Source organism: Sander lucioperca, chromosome 21 (genome assembly GCF_008315115.2).
Source record: "Sander lucioperca isolate FBNREF2018 chromosome 21, SLUC_FBN_1.2, whole genome shotgun sequence".
NCBI classification, from domain to species: Eukaryota; Metazoa; Chordata; class Actinopteri; order Perciformes; family Percidae; genus Sander; species Sander lucioperca.
The window spans coordinates 11,867,002-11,881,642 of NC_050193.1; the positions used below are offsets into that span (position 1 = coordinate 11,867,002).

Below are 14,641 nucleotides of genomic sequence, written 5' to 3' on the forward strand. Positions count from 1 at the left end.
CCCTCACCCACCCCCCACCCTCTGCGGTCTTGAAGAAAACAAAACAAACCAATATGTAATTGCCTTTTTAGTACATGTTGAAATCTTGTCTTTCCTTAATTACAAGGCTAGCCTCACTTCACCTGAAATAGGCTGTATAGCGTATTTTGCATTTGATGCATCCATTACAAGTAAAAGTCCCACATTTACAACTGAGTAAAAGTACAGAAGTACAGCAATATGAACTTATAAAGTATCAAAAGTAAAAGTCTCTGCATGTAAATTACCCCTGTAACCAATATACTACAACTTATATTAGTATATTATACATTATTAGATAGTTAATACTGATGCATCACTTTGTAAGCATGATTTTAATAGTTGGTAGGGGTGGTGCTAGTTTCAACTCCTTTAGTCGAGTGGCTCCCAATCTAAAGGTAGGGCCTCTCCAAAGGGTCACAAAATGTAAAACTGATGGGTTATAAGATTATTGATGTGGTAGGAAAGAAGAAAATGATAAAAAGTTCTTCTTTAAAAAGTGCATTCATTTATTGGAATTTCCTCTAATCTTAGGCTACCTATAATGATTTATTTAAACTCTATGGGCCTTTGACGATTATTGAAATAAAACCATCTGAAGAGTTTAAAGAGGAAGTCACTATGTAGTGGAATTGCTAACACTGGTTTCCCCTTTAACAATGCATTATATTTCATAAGTTTATATCTTTTTACAGTAATGTAAAATCTTCTTAATTTTACTGTCTGACTCCATTTTGTAAAATAACTACAGTGGATAGAACCTACAATATTTAAGTAGGATGTAGCATAAAACGAAAATACTCAAGAAAAAGTAGGTTGTACTTACTTAAATGCCACTTTATGCCACTTAAAAACTTTACCATCTCACTCTGTGTGAGTTTCAGTTGAGCTGTGGTCCCAGGATATTAAGCCTGCTCATTGCTTATCAGTAACCGTTCTATCATTTGAGGTTTTTTTTAAATCACTAAAATGATGATAAAACCACTCCCCTGTGTGGTTTCTATGTGAAGCTACTGCTAAATGTAGCCTATTATGTTTTTGGACCTGCAGCAGTCAGAGAGCAGGAAGTAGGCTAAACAAGTTGAGTCAAAGATCCTTTATACTACTGTTTTAAACATGGTTCTAAACCGTCTCTGGTTGAGTACATGGATATATGTTTTTATTTTCTACAACTTTATTGAAAAAATACATTCAAATATATAATGTTTCTGACACCTAGGCTACTCAAAATGAATGATACAGAAAACTACATAGATATGTAACATTGTTGTGAAATTAAGCTATACAAATAGCGTTTTTGTGAGTGTGTTTGCGTCACTGGTAATTCCAGAAATGGGCGGGGCTATCTGGTAAAAACTGAACTATCAATTTGAATTTAACAACAAACTTTCTTTGTAAACTGTGTTAATATCGCTGCAGAATGCGCGACAGACTCCGGTGTGTCTCATAATGAGGTAAGTAATTTATAGTCAATTTATATTATACATTGTATAGTCAATAGCTAGCCTATTGATAGTTCGCTAATATTGAAGAACAAAACAGCTTGCTATAATTTGAGACAGAACAGTATTTAACGTTAGATACGAACTAGGGCTACTTACACTACTGAGTGCTGTGTGCTTTCATATGCTAATAATATACCACTTATATCTTTATTTGCTCATTTACATTTGAGTACATCTAACAGTAATGTGTGTATGACAGACGGACTGTCGGCATTCAGCGTGAGGCGTTTTACAGTAGGCTAACCTATGTCAAACTGCAGAATCTACAGAGGAGCCTATGTTTCGATCGTTTTCGATGCACGTGTTAGTAGCTCACTACATTTACTGTGTCAAAAACACCAACAATGCTTGGATTTGAGGAATGTATCTGTCACAGGATATAGCCTCCGTGGTTAATACATGTTCTGTGTGTATGTGTGTTTATGTGTGTGTTTTCCACAGGCACTAGAGGCCACAGTCCAAATGTAATGGCCACATTTCGGACATGGTGGCGTCTGTCCATCTTGCTGGTCACCCTGCCAAATTGTTTTGCTCCAGGTAGACTTATCCAGTGTTTGTGAACATGCTACTCAAATACTGTATAAGTTAAATTCTTCCTTTAGGTGCTTAATGTTTCTTTCCTAGCTTTGTGCTACTTCATTCAGAGGGAAATATTGCCCTTTTACTACATTTATTTAACAGCTATATATTACTACTGCTTGCTTTTTGTGTGCTGTCATTTTACATACAACATACATGATCAGCCTGTAAGAAATGATGTATTTTTAAAGAATAAACTACCCAAGGGTAGATTAAGTATGTCAAATTAGCTCCACTTCAATCAGCTACAGCACTCACTTGTGTAAGCTTTTTTTTATATCACTATTCAAGTTAAAGCTCTAGATACTTTGTCTACCACTACCAAACTTCTCTCCAACAAAATACACAGTAGATCAGGGGTCTTTAACGTTTTTTAAGCCAAGGACCCCTTAACTGAGAGAGAGACGGATCAGGGACCCCATACTACATAAAATCATAGCATCAAATTAAGTTGCATATTGAACTCCGCCTACAATAACGTGTGGCCGGACTAAAGCCTATACCTTTTTAGTGCATAGAATACTATTCAAATATTGGTTGGCATGATTTTATAAATCATGTTTTTTTTTTCCAACTCTTTATATTTAAATTTTAAATGTTTACAGTACGTGACATAGAGCACAGTCGATGGAGAACAAAGCGTAGTGAAAACAATGTGTCGCTTCCCTTCAATTTCCCTACACAACCACAAACCAGCCCAGTTCAGGTCCAAAGAAAACGGGGACACACAACACAGACCCATGCCCACTGACAAACACACACCAATAAGGGCACACAACATCAAAAGATAAAAGTGAAAAAGTTAGACAAATTAAAAGAGATAAAGGAAGAGAGGAGATGAAGGTAATTAAAAAAAAATTAGGGCTGTCAAACGATTATTTATGTCAAGCGATTAATCGCGGAATTTCTATAGTTAATCGCAATTAATCGCATATTTTATCACATGATTAAAATTCTATTATTTTGCATTTCAGAACTGTTTTTAAGTACATATTAACAATGGAAAGCAATTCTTACCAGTGTATCTTGATTGGGAATCAAATGAATGCAAAGAAAGTGACTTTATGAACTTGACTTTAAGATTTGTATTTGTTATTATTTATTTATTGTAAACAAAAGAAAAATGTGTGAATCTGTCATTATTGCACAATTCCTCCAAGTACCTAACTAAAAATCCCTATCCTTACCAGAGTCAATATAGTGTTTAGTAACTCCTAAATAATGTTGATTACTCACTGACGTCCAGTGATCACCGGTTAATGAGACAGCGTTTGTAGCACTTTGCAGCAGTTCCAGTGTGGCTGCTTTCTCCGTATCGTACAGGCTGTGTATGCGTGAAAACTACTGTCCCCCTCGACGGCAACGAGACAGGTCAGAACATGCCAACCGTAGTACGTCTTTAAGACCCGAGTCCTCGATGCTTTTTTGGATTTGGTTTCCTCCACAGGTCGGCAAGTAGCACTCTCCAAAATACTGCTTTGCCTGAGTGGGTAGCATGCTAGAGGGTAGCATCAACCTGAGTCACATTAATTAGCTCGTAGGTGGTAGCTCAAGCTTGACGTGCTTCGGTGATATTTTAATTCGGCTTTACACAATGTGCATATGGCTTTCGACTTGTTTACTGAGCCGTCCGGGAGTTTTGGAAAATGAAAAGCGGCATTCAGAACTGTGTTGCTGCTGTCTTTCTCCATCATATCTGCAGCCTGCAGCAGCAGGATGCGTTACAAGGATGTATGGCAGTTTGATGATAAGTAAGTAAGTCGAGATAGAGCCTTTCAAGGAAGATCTAAGCTTCTCCAGCTTCAAATTGTCTAGCACTTCTTTAATCCAACAGTCGTGTGTAGGGGGGCGGGAAAGTTTCCAGTTGAGCAGGACCAGTCTCCGGGCTAGCAGAGATGTAAATGCCAGGGCCTGCCTCAGTGCAACAGGGAGGCCAGCGTCAGGGGAAAGTGGGGAAATGTCTTCTTGACAAAGTCCATCTGGAAAAAGCGAAAGAGGTGGCAAATCATAACGGGAGGAGAGCTCTGTGAAGGATTCAAATATGCCATCCTTGTATAGGTCTTTGACACTGACGATTACTCAACATTACTGTACCAGGCCCTGAATGCCAGGTCTGAACTTGAGGGTGCGAAGACATGGTTTTAAGCAGTGGGGTCAAGATGGAAGGGCCCTGTAAGCCAAAGTTTTTCCTAACCTGACTCCAGATCTTGAGCGAGAAGGATACAACCGGGCATGTGCCCACAGATGTTGAAGGCAGAGGGAGTTGAGAGCAGAGGACCGACCACAATGACAGGTGTGAACTCGCCCTTTCCAAATACACCCAGCCAGGTAGTGAGGCGCAGTCCTCACTCATCCAGTATAGGAGTTTCTGCAAATTAGCTGCCGAGTAGTATCGTCTGAAGTCAGGGAGCGCCAGACCCCCCCTCAGCCTTCGGAGACCGTAGTATTGCCTTTTGGATCCTGGCAGGTTTGCTGTCCCACAGAAATTTAGATATCGCCCTGTTCAGCTTGTTGAAAAAAGATTTAGCGATAAGTACCGGTATGTGCTGGAAAAGATAAAGAAATTTTGGGGAGGACAACCATCTTAATGAAATTTATCCGGCCCACGAGGGAGCGCGGTAAGACCGACCAGCGGTCAAAATCGCTTTCATAAATCATGTTTTAATGTTAAAAATACATGTGGCACAGTGAATCCTTAGGATTAACTGTATCTGTGGATGGCTACCTTAGTGACTACCTTTCCTATAGGCCAGTAAGCCTATCATCAATGTGTTGTTTTTCTCACAAAGAGGCTGATTTATATTTGCTAATAATATATTAAGACATTTCAATTTTTGAAAAAACTTTCAAAAAATTAACAATTATTTTATGGCCCCCCTGCAGTAACTCTGAGGACCCCCCTAGGGGCCTCGGACCCCCTGTTGAAGATCTCTGCAGTGTATGCTTCATGCACTTCTATGATAGTGATACTGCTACTTAAGAAGGTTGTGTTGTTCAAAACTAACTTGATAAAGAATGAGGTGTTTTATGTGTAGCACATGTTGTTCTCCCACTGAAGGCATTACATCAAGCTTTACATGTTTTGATGAAGGGCTCTTTGTGTTAATATATGCAGGGCACATTCCTATACGTTTTCTCAATTGTAGACTGACCCTATAATGCATTACTTTCTGTATTGAAGAGGAAGTGGTGACAAGAGAAGGGTGGATTTTCACACAGATGTATTAAAGCGCTCATTTCCTGTTAACGGTGTGCTTTCTTGCAACATGCTGTGTGCAGGCATTGAATTGATCACCGCTAAGTTGTAGGCTTTCGAGAAATGGGTGAAGGTGACGGTCTTGTGATGAATAGGAAAAAAAAGGTGTGTGTGTTTGCAGGCATGGGCGAATGCACGCATGACTGAATTGGACTCTTTTTGTATTTGTCTTGTGGTGAAGATCAGTCTTCTGTCTATTGCTTTTAGGTTTTTTTTTTTTATCTTCTCTCTCTCTCTCTCTCTCTCTCTCTCTCTCTCTCTCTCTCTCTCTCTCTCTATATATATATATATATATATATATATATATATATATATATATATATATATATATATATATATATACATACAATCTATCTGACTAAAACATTAATGAATATTAATAAGAATTTACATTTAATTTGCATAAGTAAAACTGCTCAAACTGACAGTAAATCAATACTGGATGGTTGGATTTTAGAGTTTTTAGCAGCAAAGCGTAGTTTATTTTAACTTCTTCAGGCTACTTGTGTGCATCTTTTTTGTTTTAGCTGTGTTCTTTCGTAATTTGTTTTTTGTGACTCACAATATCCTGGAAGTTTGTCACAGTGGGTCAGTACCTTTGCTTGTTGTGACTCATGGTGGTAGCATTTTGGATTACATATTTCAGTCTGTGCCGCTGTCACTGATTTCACTGCTTTTTTCTACTCCGTCATCTAATTGAGCTGCATGTATTGGTTTGGACAATACAATAGACAAAACCAAAAATCCAAACCCAAAGGGTCTTTCAAATGTCATGGTTGGAATACTACGTTACCAACTTTTTTTGTTACACCTACCTAAAACTAAGATAGCCTAATAGCAAGAAATTTTACCTTCATGTAGATTTTAATGTTCAATTTTAGTTGAAACTGTTTTTGTTAGTTACGAGATAAGGTCTTATGTTTTTCATTGTTTTTTATCCCTTCCGCTCTTTGTTTCTTCAGGTCCTCCTGCTGCTCCCTCTCCTCCTGACTGCTCTATCCCATGTGGTGAGACAAACAACTGTGAAGATATCCACTGTAGTTGGGATGCAAGGCTGGATCCTCAGATCACCACCAACTACAGCCTGCACTGGGGGACAGCAAATAGAGAGTAAACATGATAAAAACATATTCCTTCATCTGACAACTTTAAAGTTTTGTTGACAATAATCTGATAACTTTAGGAGAAGCCTTCTGAATTTGCTTTACTCTGCTTGTCTTCTCTTTAGAGAGGGGCATGTGATCAATGGGCCCAGTTTGTTTGGGATTATCCAGCGTGAACACTTCCCCAGCCATGAAGAACTTCGTGTGTGGGTCCAGGCTAAGAACCAGCATGGTTCTGCCAAATCTCTGGAGGCTGTGTTTAATACAGCAGATATCAGTGAGTCAGTCCTGCACATTCTAGTTCATGAATACAGACACCACCAACAACAGTAATAATAATAATAATAATAATTAGGGCTGCACAATTAATACAATTTTATCAAAATTGCAATATGGATTTGTGCAATATCCAAATTGCAGGGGGGACACAATATTTGTTATAGGCAAAATATGTGTCATACCATTCTGAATTGCTGCAGAGACGTCCCATACTACAAATCGTATCCTACAGAGTAAATAAAAAATCTTTGTTTGGTACAAATCGTATTAATCGCACAAACAAATATTTTTAAATATTTTTCAATGCAAATGAGAATAATGGTACAAACATTGTCATTCCATCCAATATCATAAATCATATCGCAATCACAATATCAGTCAAAATAATCGCAATTAGGTATTTCCCTCATATCATGCAGCCCTAATAATAATAGTAGTACTCGATGCCTTTCTGACAACCAGAATCACAATAATTTACTCATTTCAATGGGAAAAAAAGTTGGTACTGACTTGTCATTTATATCCTAATTATACGTTTTGATTTAAGTGATATTTCATATTAGATGTTTCTGTGTATCTGTTTCTAGGAAAGCCGCCCCCTCCTAAAGTCACATTGAGCCATAAGGAGTCATTAGAGATTGACTGGATTTCCACTTGTGATGAGCTGCAGCTCTCTTTGGGAAGCTGTTATGTCCGACATCGGACAGAGGCAGACCAAGACTGGCTTGAGGTGTCTGGTTTAGGTTTTGTCTCCCACAATTTTCCTATTCTTCCTCTCAGTGTAGTCCACACTTTGTAATGGAGTATGTTGACATTGAGGAGACAGTACTGATAAAGGAATAAATTAATCAATTAATGTCCTGAAAAAAAGGAAAACTGTGTATTGTTGATTAACTAAAGTTTTGTCAACTGAATGCATGTTCAAGCTTGTCTTTTTCCTTTCCACACAGGAAGAGGTGGGAAGCCATGGCTATACATTTGACAGTCCCCAGCCCAACACAGTCTATGAATTTCAAGTTCGCTGTTCCTGTGTCCCAGGCTTGTTGAGTGACTGGAGTGCAACCCACAGAATACGAAGCACAGAGACGGGTTGGTCCTCATTTGTGATGTGGTCTCTTAAGTTTATCATCGGCAAAGAACTTGAGGAATTTTGAGGTTGATTTTAACGGTTTGAAATTTTGAGAAATAGGCTTTTTTGATCTCGTACTGAGGATTAGATGAGAAGGTTGTTACCACTCTCACCAGTACACTAAATATCAATCATCCGTACAAAAAAGTGTTGACATTTTACAGTGTTTAGGTGCGGTACTATTTATTAGCTGGGACACAGTCCTAGGCAACCAATGGAGACTCCAGGAAGTTAACATACAATTGTCATTTTTTGTACCGATTACACAAATAATACATATAACATGTTAATCAGTGAGCTTTAGAGGTGCTGACAGGTGGATTAGCTGTTTCCCTGCCTCCAGTCTTTATGCTAAATTAAGTTAACCAGCCGCTAGCTGTACCTTCATATTGTGACAGTAATTATGCAAACATGAAACTAGAAGGACTATCCTAATTTATCCTAACAGTTCCGTCTCTCCCACTAAACAAAATAAACATTTTCGATGCTAAAACTATGAACCACTGAGTTCCACAAACCTGCACTGGGTTCTGTTTTTTTGCATCATCTCTCTGGTTTTCTCTCCTTCTTGCTAATTTGTTCCTCTCTTGTTCAGCCCCTGTAGGAGAGCTGGATGTATGGAGGGACTGTGGGATATCCCAGGCAAGCTCTGACTGTGTTCTGTCCTGGAAGGTAAGTAAACAAATTACCCAAAATCATGATTCTCTGACTGAAATAATGAACCAGAGTCTCACTTTATGCAGACTCACCCCTCGCTATCGTCTCCTTTTTCTCCATCTCATCCAGACGCTTCCTATATCTCAGGCTTGCGGCCTCATTCTGGGATATGAAGTCAGACTGTCATACAATAACGGCACTGCCGTGTTGGTGAATATGTCCACAGCTGAGCCAAGGGGGCGATTGTTGTGTGATGAAATGCAATGCCACTTCACTTTCTCTCTAAAGGATGTATCATCAGTCAGTGTGTCTGCCTACAACGCGCATGGTGCCACAGTGCCTTCTTATCTGCCTATGCCAATACCAGGTATCAATTGTCCAGACTGTCATTGAGTACAAAGTAGTAAGTAAAAGTGTGGAAAGATTTGTGTCAGGGGCCATATTCACAAAACCTCCTGAGGCTAAAAGTCGCTGGCTGTATTGGGAAAAACTCTCCCAAAAATAAGGGCTGTGTCAGTCCTACGTTTTTGGTCAAAGTTATTCACAAAGTGTTTTTAAATTAAAAGTAAGAAATGGTAGTGCAGAGGACTCCTAAGTCACTAGGATCTGCTCACAATCAGTCAAATGCTGCAGGTAATCTGCATCATCATGTCAGCGGTTTATAAAAATAGAACAATAATGAACCTATAAAAGCAAATTTTGATGACAGGTGAGTTAATAAGAATCAGCTCCCCAATTGAGACATTTTAGCTGAGAATTATTCCTTAAACCAAAAATGCACTCTTCAGATCCACATTTGTTTAACTGGTCATTGTGTCTCATTAAGTGTACATTAAATAATCACCAAATGGACTACATAAATAAAGCTGATTTTATGGCCATTAACATAAAACCTGAAGAATATGCAGTGAACGTAGAATTACCTCATCAAAGGATGAAGATTTGTTCAGTCACAAAACAAGACAAAATTGTTTGCTTTGTTTTACATATGGATAGCCTGGGTAAACCCTGACGAACTTCCGGCAAATTTGAGATTTGCTCTGCAAGTCAGTCTGGCGAAGAGCCCATTCAAACTCATTTCCAATGTCCCCAAAATCGAGGCACCAATCACAACCGCTGAGGTGGGCTTTACACCAATCACAACAGTTGAATCGGGCTTTACGCAACGACGATAGCGCAACGACGATAGCGCAGCGACGGCGAGCGTTTTTTTGTTTACATTCAACATGACGGCTACCGAAGCGCAGCGTCACCCGTATCGTTGGTCTGATTGGTTGAACTATCCAATGCGCCCAGAGGCATTTGAGCGGCGTCCGTTGGTGACGCCACTTTGGAAATGAGCTGTCAATGAACCTTCCCCAGACCCACTCTCACTTACAACTGAGAAGGGTCTGGTGTCAACCAGGCTAACATATGGAATTTTTGACACAATATCTAAAATATCTCAAATGTTTGTTAATGAAATCTAGGCTTAGGCTTAGGAGTAAAAGCTATTCTGAGCAGTTTTGTGAATAGGTCTTGAAAGGAAACCCTTAACAAGGAACTTTCAGTGCCATTAAGGAGTGGTCCTGAGAGCCTTTGTGAATACAGCACTGAAATGGAACTAAATTGAAAGTTATAGTTAAAGTGACTGTTCTCTCTGGAAAATGATGCTGCAATAATTCTATATTTGTGTGATGTGATTCTCTAATTTCTTCATTTCTATTTCTCCTATTCTTCCGGCTCATCAGAACTAACAAGAATTTTGTCTCTTGCAAAGGTAAAGAGAAAGACGAGCAAGCTCTTCACCTTGTGATGAATGAAGAGAACCTCAATGTGTCCTGGGATCTGCCCTCTCAGCTTTTAGACAACCTGAAGGAATATGTGTTGCAATACAAACAAGCAGGAAGTCCTCCATGCCAAGGATTTGATTGGGTCAAAGTAAACAAAAGCCAAACAACAGGAATTTTGAAAGGTCTGTTTGATTTGGATATGTTCATAGCAATACAAACGGTAAATAGAAAAGTTTACTCATACAACGCTGCTTAAATATTTTAAATATCTGATTGAGTAGCCCCAGGAAGTGATATACTGTAGAACAGGGGTCACCAACCTTTTTGTAACTGAGAGCTACTTCATGGGTACTGAGTCATACGAAGGGCTACCAGTTCGATACACTCTTCTGAAATAACAAATTTTCTCAGTTTGCCTTTAGTTATATATGATTATTAATGATTAATGATAGTCATCTATGTGAAGACACTGATCACGTTAATGATTTCTCACAATAATTATCAACAATGACTTAACAAGGTGGGAAACAGATAATATCAATATTCAATTTTCATTTTTAGAACAGGCCTGAGGGCTACTCATTTGGTCCTTGGGGGCTACCTGGTGCCCGTGGGTACTGTGTTGGTGACCCCTGCTGTAGAACATCCATTTAAAGAAAACCATCACTTTTAAGGTTGGACTTGTGCTGGCTGTTTAACTCTGGTGTGTGTCTCCACCTACAGGTCAATATACAAAGTACACACCCTACCAAGTGTCGCTGTTCACAGTATCTCACAGCAATAAAGTTCATCACCTATCATCAGTTATTGGATATTCACTTCAAGGAAGTAAGTATTTATGCTTTGGTTTTGGGCTGCCTTTTAAAAGTTTTTTTTTTGTTTTTATTTTTTACTTCGATTAACTAATTTTGTCTCCTAGTATTAAATGGAATAAACTTGTAATCCTCATTTATTGATTGATTATTGTTTTCAGCCCCTTCTAGTGTGCCATCATTTAAGGTGTTTTCCATTGCTGCCACTCATGTGTGCCTGTTTTGGGAGTCTATTCCCCTCTCCAAGCAGAATGGGTTGATTCTATACTACCAAGTAGTAGTAGACAGTGGAGTAAACAGACAAAAAGGTAGGCTACACAACAACAATATATTATACAGTTGTAGTAATTGGTTAAAGAAACATAGGAAACCCAAGTGATTTTTGCAAAGAACGACTATCGGATGAATTACCATGAAATTTGTAACAGAAATTCATACATTCCAGAGGATGTATTTCTAGATCCACTGGCTTTTTATTTAGTGCCACCGTGGGTTACATTTGTGGCTTTAAGTAAAATGCCTCAACAACTATTGGGTGGATTGTCATGAAATTTGGTACACACATTCATGTTCCCCTCATGATGAGTTCTAATTACTTTGGTAAACACGTGACTTTTCGTCTAGCAGGTCAAATTTGGTTTATGACTACATACCTGCAAAACTAATTTCCATCAGCCTCAGCTGTACTTTGTTCTTAGTCCTAATTATCAAATGTTAGCGTGATCTAAAATAATGAAAACGCTATACATTACCGCGACCCGTTACCGGATAAGCGGAAGAAGATGGATGGCTATACATTATACCAAAGATTCTCTATAACTAGAACTTCTAAACCAGTTCTGATTATACCTGCTAACCATCAGCATGTTAGCGTTGTTATTTTGCGCATGTTAGCATGTTGGCGTTAGCATTTACCTCAAAACACTCCTGTGTACAGTATATCCTTACAGAGCAGCTAGCATGACTGTAGACTTACTTTTGTTAAATAACCTTCCATATATTTAATGACGAAATAAATATGCATAGCGGTGAACATACAAAAGAAGAAAAAAAAGTAGTAATAAGCAAATTAAAGCAGTAGTATACTTAGTTTGGTGTGTCTCTTGTTACTTAACCTCACTTCACACAATGTGTCTCTTCTAGTGTACAATGTGAATGCATCCTCACAGCATGAAAATAAGACTTTTAAGCTGCTGCATCTCAGTCCAGGACAGGAGTATGAGGTGCGGCTAAGAGCTGTGACTGCAGCCGGGCCTGGAGCAAATGCCACTGCAAAGTTCAAAACAAAGCACCACGAAGATTTTGGTATTACATCACATCTTAATTATTTTCTTGTTGAATGTGATAAGCTTAGGATGAGCTGTATGACAAAGATTGTAAGAGTTTTTTTAAAGAAGTGTAATTTGATATTTCTAATAACATAATAGGTGAATTAATCATTTTACTGACTAAATAAGTTTATCTCTCTCGTCCAATGCTCTTTTTCAGCACTCTTAATAGCAGTCGTGCCTGCAATCCTTTTTGTGGTTGTAATATGTGTTCTTGCTTTTTGCAGGTGAGATAATCATCTTAAACAACTTGTCTTTAAATTATATTATATTTCTGAAGCTCTATTCTCCTATCTCTGAGTGATGTATAGCTGTGGTACAGTTCTTTTTGTTGGTAAATATTTGGACTATTGCACAAGAATTTGGTGTAATTCATTCTCAACTAATCTTTAATAACACTTGAAATACTTTTACAAGCAAAATAATTGAATTATTCAGTGATGGACAGTGTAAGGAAAAAACTATTAAATTTAACATTGAAGTTAAGAAAACATTAACATAAAAATTTTTGATCTTAAAGATTGTGAGTTAATGTGATTATGAGTTTTATGTTTGTTTTTCTTATGTGTCTGCCAGTGCTTGTCGAGGAGAAAACAAAGCATGTCCACTGGTGCCTCCTTTTTTCTATGACAAAGTGCCAGATGCGCGCAACAGCCAAATTTTCAGACACATGACGCACCAGGTGAGAGACTGACTGAAATGATAGGACTTTTTTGTCTTCTGTGAGCCTTAGTCTAATCTTGGAACAGGATTTCCACTAATTGTTGATCCTGAGTAATGCCATTATTTTGCTATTCAACTGCTTATCCTGTTAACGACTACAGGCTCACTAATGTAGTCAAGTCCTAGTTTGTTACTGTGCATTACCAAAAAAAAAATCTTGGATCTGTGTGTGATCTCCCTGTAGACTATTGACTCATTGGCATGGATCTGCATTCCGGTCTATGAGCCACATCCCAAGATCTCTCTGTTGGAGGTTGTGGAAATCCAGCCCTGGGCCTTTAAGTCCTCCCTGGAGGAAACCACAGACACTGACAGATTAACTAGGCCAGTGGTTGGAGATGGGTGCTTACAGATGGACTGCCAGGATGATCAGAGGGAGGAAGCTGTCACAGAGGAGTGTCATAGGACAGACCACAGATATCGAAGAGAGGAGTACAGCAAAATGGTTGACTCAGATGAGGAGAGGGATAGGGAAGATTGTTGGAGCTCAACAGAGGAAGAACAGTTAACGTCGGGTTACGAAAAGCACTTCATGCCCACTGCTTTTGAAATACTGGAAGTTTGATGTTTTCACTACGTTGGCTTGTGGACATTCATCTCAGATATGTGTTGTATTTTTTTTTGTTTTTATTGTGCAGAAAATGTTCAATATTGGAATGTGATTTTAGATGATGACCGTCTGGACAGGCTTCTGTAGCCTCTCTCTGCAGGACCCAGGAGGGTGGAATCCAGTCATGGGAGAGCTTATCTACTAAATGACAATCCCCCAGTTCTATCTACGCTGACTTTCACCTTTTTAAGATTATTTTTTTATATAGATATGAAAGGGGGAGAGAGATGGGGGATGACACACAGCAAAGAGCAGCAGGTCGGATTCGAACCCTGCACCGCTGCTAGACTCAGCTAACATGGGGCGAATGCTCTTACTGAGTGAGCTAGAGGCTGCCCCGGACTTTCACCTTTTGTATTTGTTTGTTTTAATATTTTGTTTGGCTGTATCTCAATGATGTTTTATGTTGAGCCTCATTGTGAGTAGCATTTTAAGAGGCAAAAATAATGTGTCGACAAACAATTTTTTTACTGGGTGTGTAAATTGTAATTTCTTTATGATCTACACATTGATCCAACCTGGAGCCTCAATATAAAGTATGTCAGGAATTATTTGTCACTGACATTGACAGCAGCTGCTCGTATACATAATCATATGTGTAAGTATTTCAGATGTTTGTATGTTGGAATGTTAGAAGTATAATACAGACATTTAGAGGCAAAAACTAACTTCCAGATGCACTTGTGAATGTGTACATTTGTAAGGCAGAAAGCCCATATAACCTATTAAAGCTACAAGAATTGTTGCTATTTTGAGCCCACTGAACGTAAATGTTGACATATCAGGTGCTATTTCATGTTATTATTTCCCTATATAGGCAAATTATCCACATCCATAATTTTTAGTTTACGAAAAACCTACCGTACCGTA

The 14,641-nt window shown here is 38.6% G+C and overlaps 1 protein-coding gene and 1 long non-coding RNA gene across 4 annotated transcripts; one reads left to right on the forward strand and one right to left on the reverse strand.

Annotated features, from left to right (window-relative positions):
- The first annotated feature begins 1,347 nt into the window (after window positions 1–1,347).
- il12rb2l (interleukin 12 receptor, beta 2a, like) lies at window positions 1,348–14,621 on the forward strand. Of its 3 annotated transcripts, none has more exons than XR_004896235.1 (16): window positions 1,348–1,472; window positions 1,965–2,060; window positions 6,321–6,468; window positions 6,587–6,738; window positions 7,328–7,470; window positions 7,691–7,829; window positions 8,465–8,541; window positions 8,656–8,893; window positions 10,286–10,480; window positions 11,022–11,126; window positions 11,272–11,418; window positions 12,254–12,415; window positions 12,599–12,665; window positions 13,015–13,120; window positions 13,346–13,917; window positions 14,298–14,621. XR_004896235.1 is itself a non-coding variant. In XM_031312681.2 (16 exons), the coding sequence occupies exons 2-16, from the start codon at window positions 1,991–1,993 to the stop codon at window positions 13,724–13,726; spliced, it is 2,055 nt and encodes a 684-aa protein (XP_031168541.1). In that variant the 5' UTR covers window positions 1,348–1,472; window positions 1,965–1,990; the 3' UTR covers window positions 13,727–13,971. The 3 variants fall into 3 exon arrangements, 2 of the variants coding, with proteins under 2 accessions (XP_031168541.1, XP_031168540.1); XM_031312681.2 differs by lacking the exon at window positions 14,298–14,621 and having other exon boundaries at window positions 13,346–13,546; window positions 13,622–13,971; XM_031312680.2 differs by lacking the exon at window positions 14,298–14,621 and having other exon boundaries at window positions 13,346–13,971.
- Window positions 13,786–14,246, reverse strand: LOC116059534. Its single transcript, XR_004107322.1, has 2 exons — window positions 14,121–14,246; window positions 13,786–13,953 (listed from the first exon to the last, which is right to left on the reverse strand). It is a non-coding gene; the product is annotated as an uncharacterized LOC116059534 (long non-coding RNA).
- Window positions 14,622–14,641: the final 20 nt, after the last annotated feature.

Coding starts and splice junctions, on each gene's coding strand:
- il12rb2l (XM_031312680.2), top strand. CDS start 1,991: ATGGCCACATTTCGGACATGGTGGCGTCTGTCCATCTTGCTGGTCACC. Junction 7,471..7,690: donor CAGACCAAGACTGGCTTGAG/GTGTCTGGTTTA, acceptor CTTTCCACACAG/GAAGAGGTGGGAAGCCATGG. Junction 7,830..8,464: donor AATACGAAGCACAGAGACGG/GTTGGTCCTCAT, acceptor TCTCTTGTTCAG/CCCCTGTAGGAGAGCTGGAT.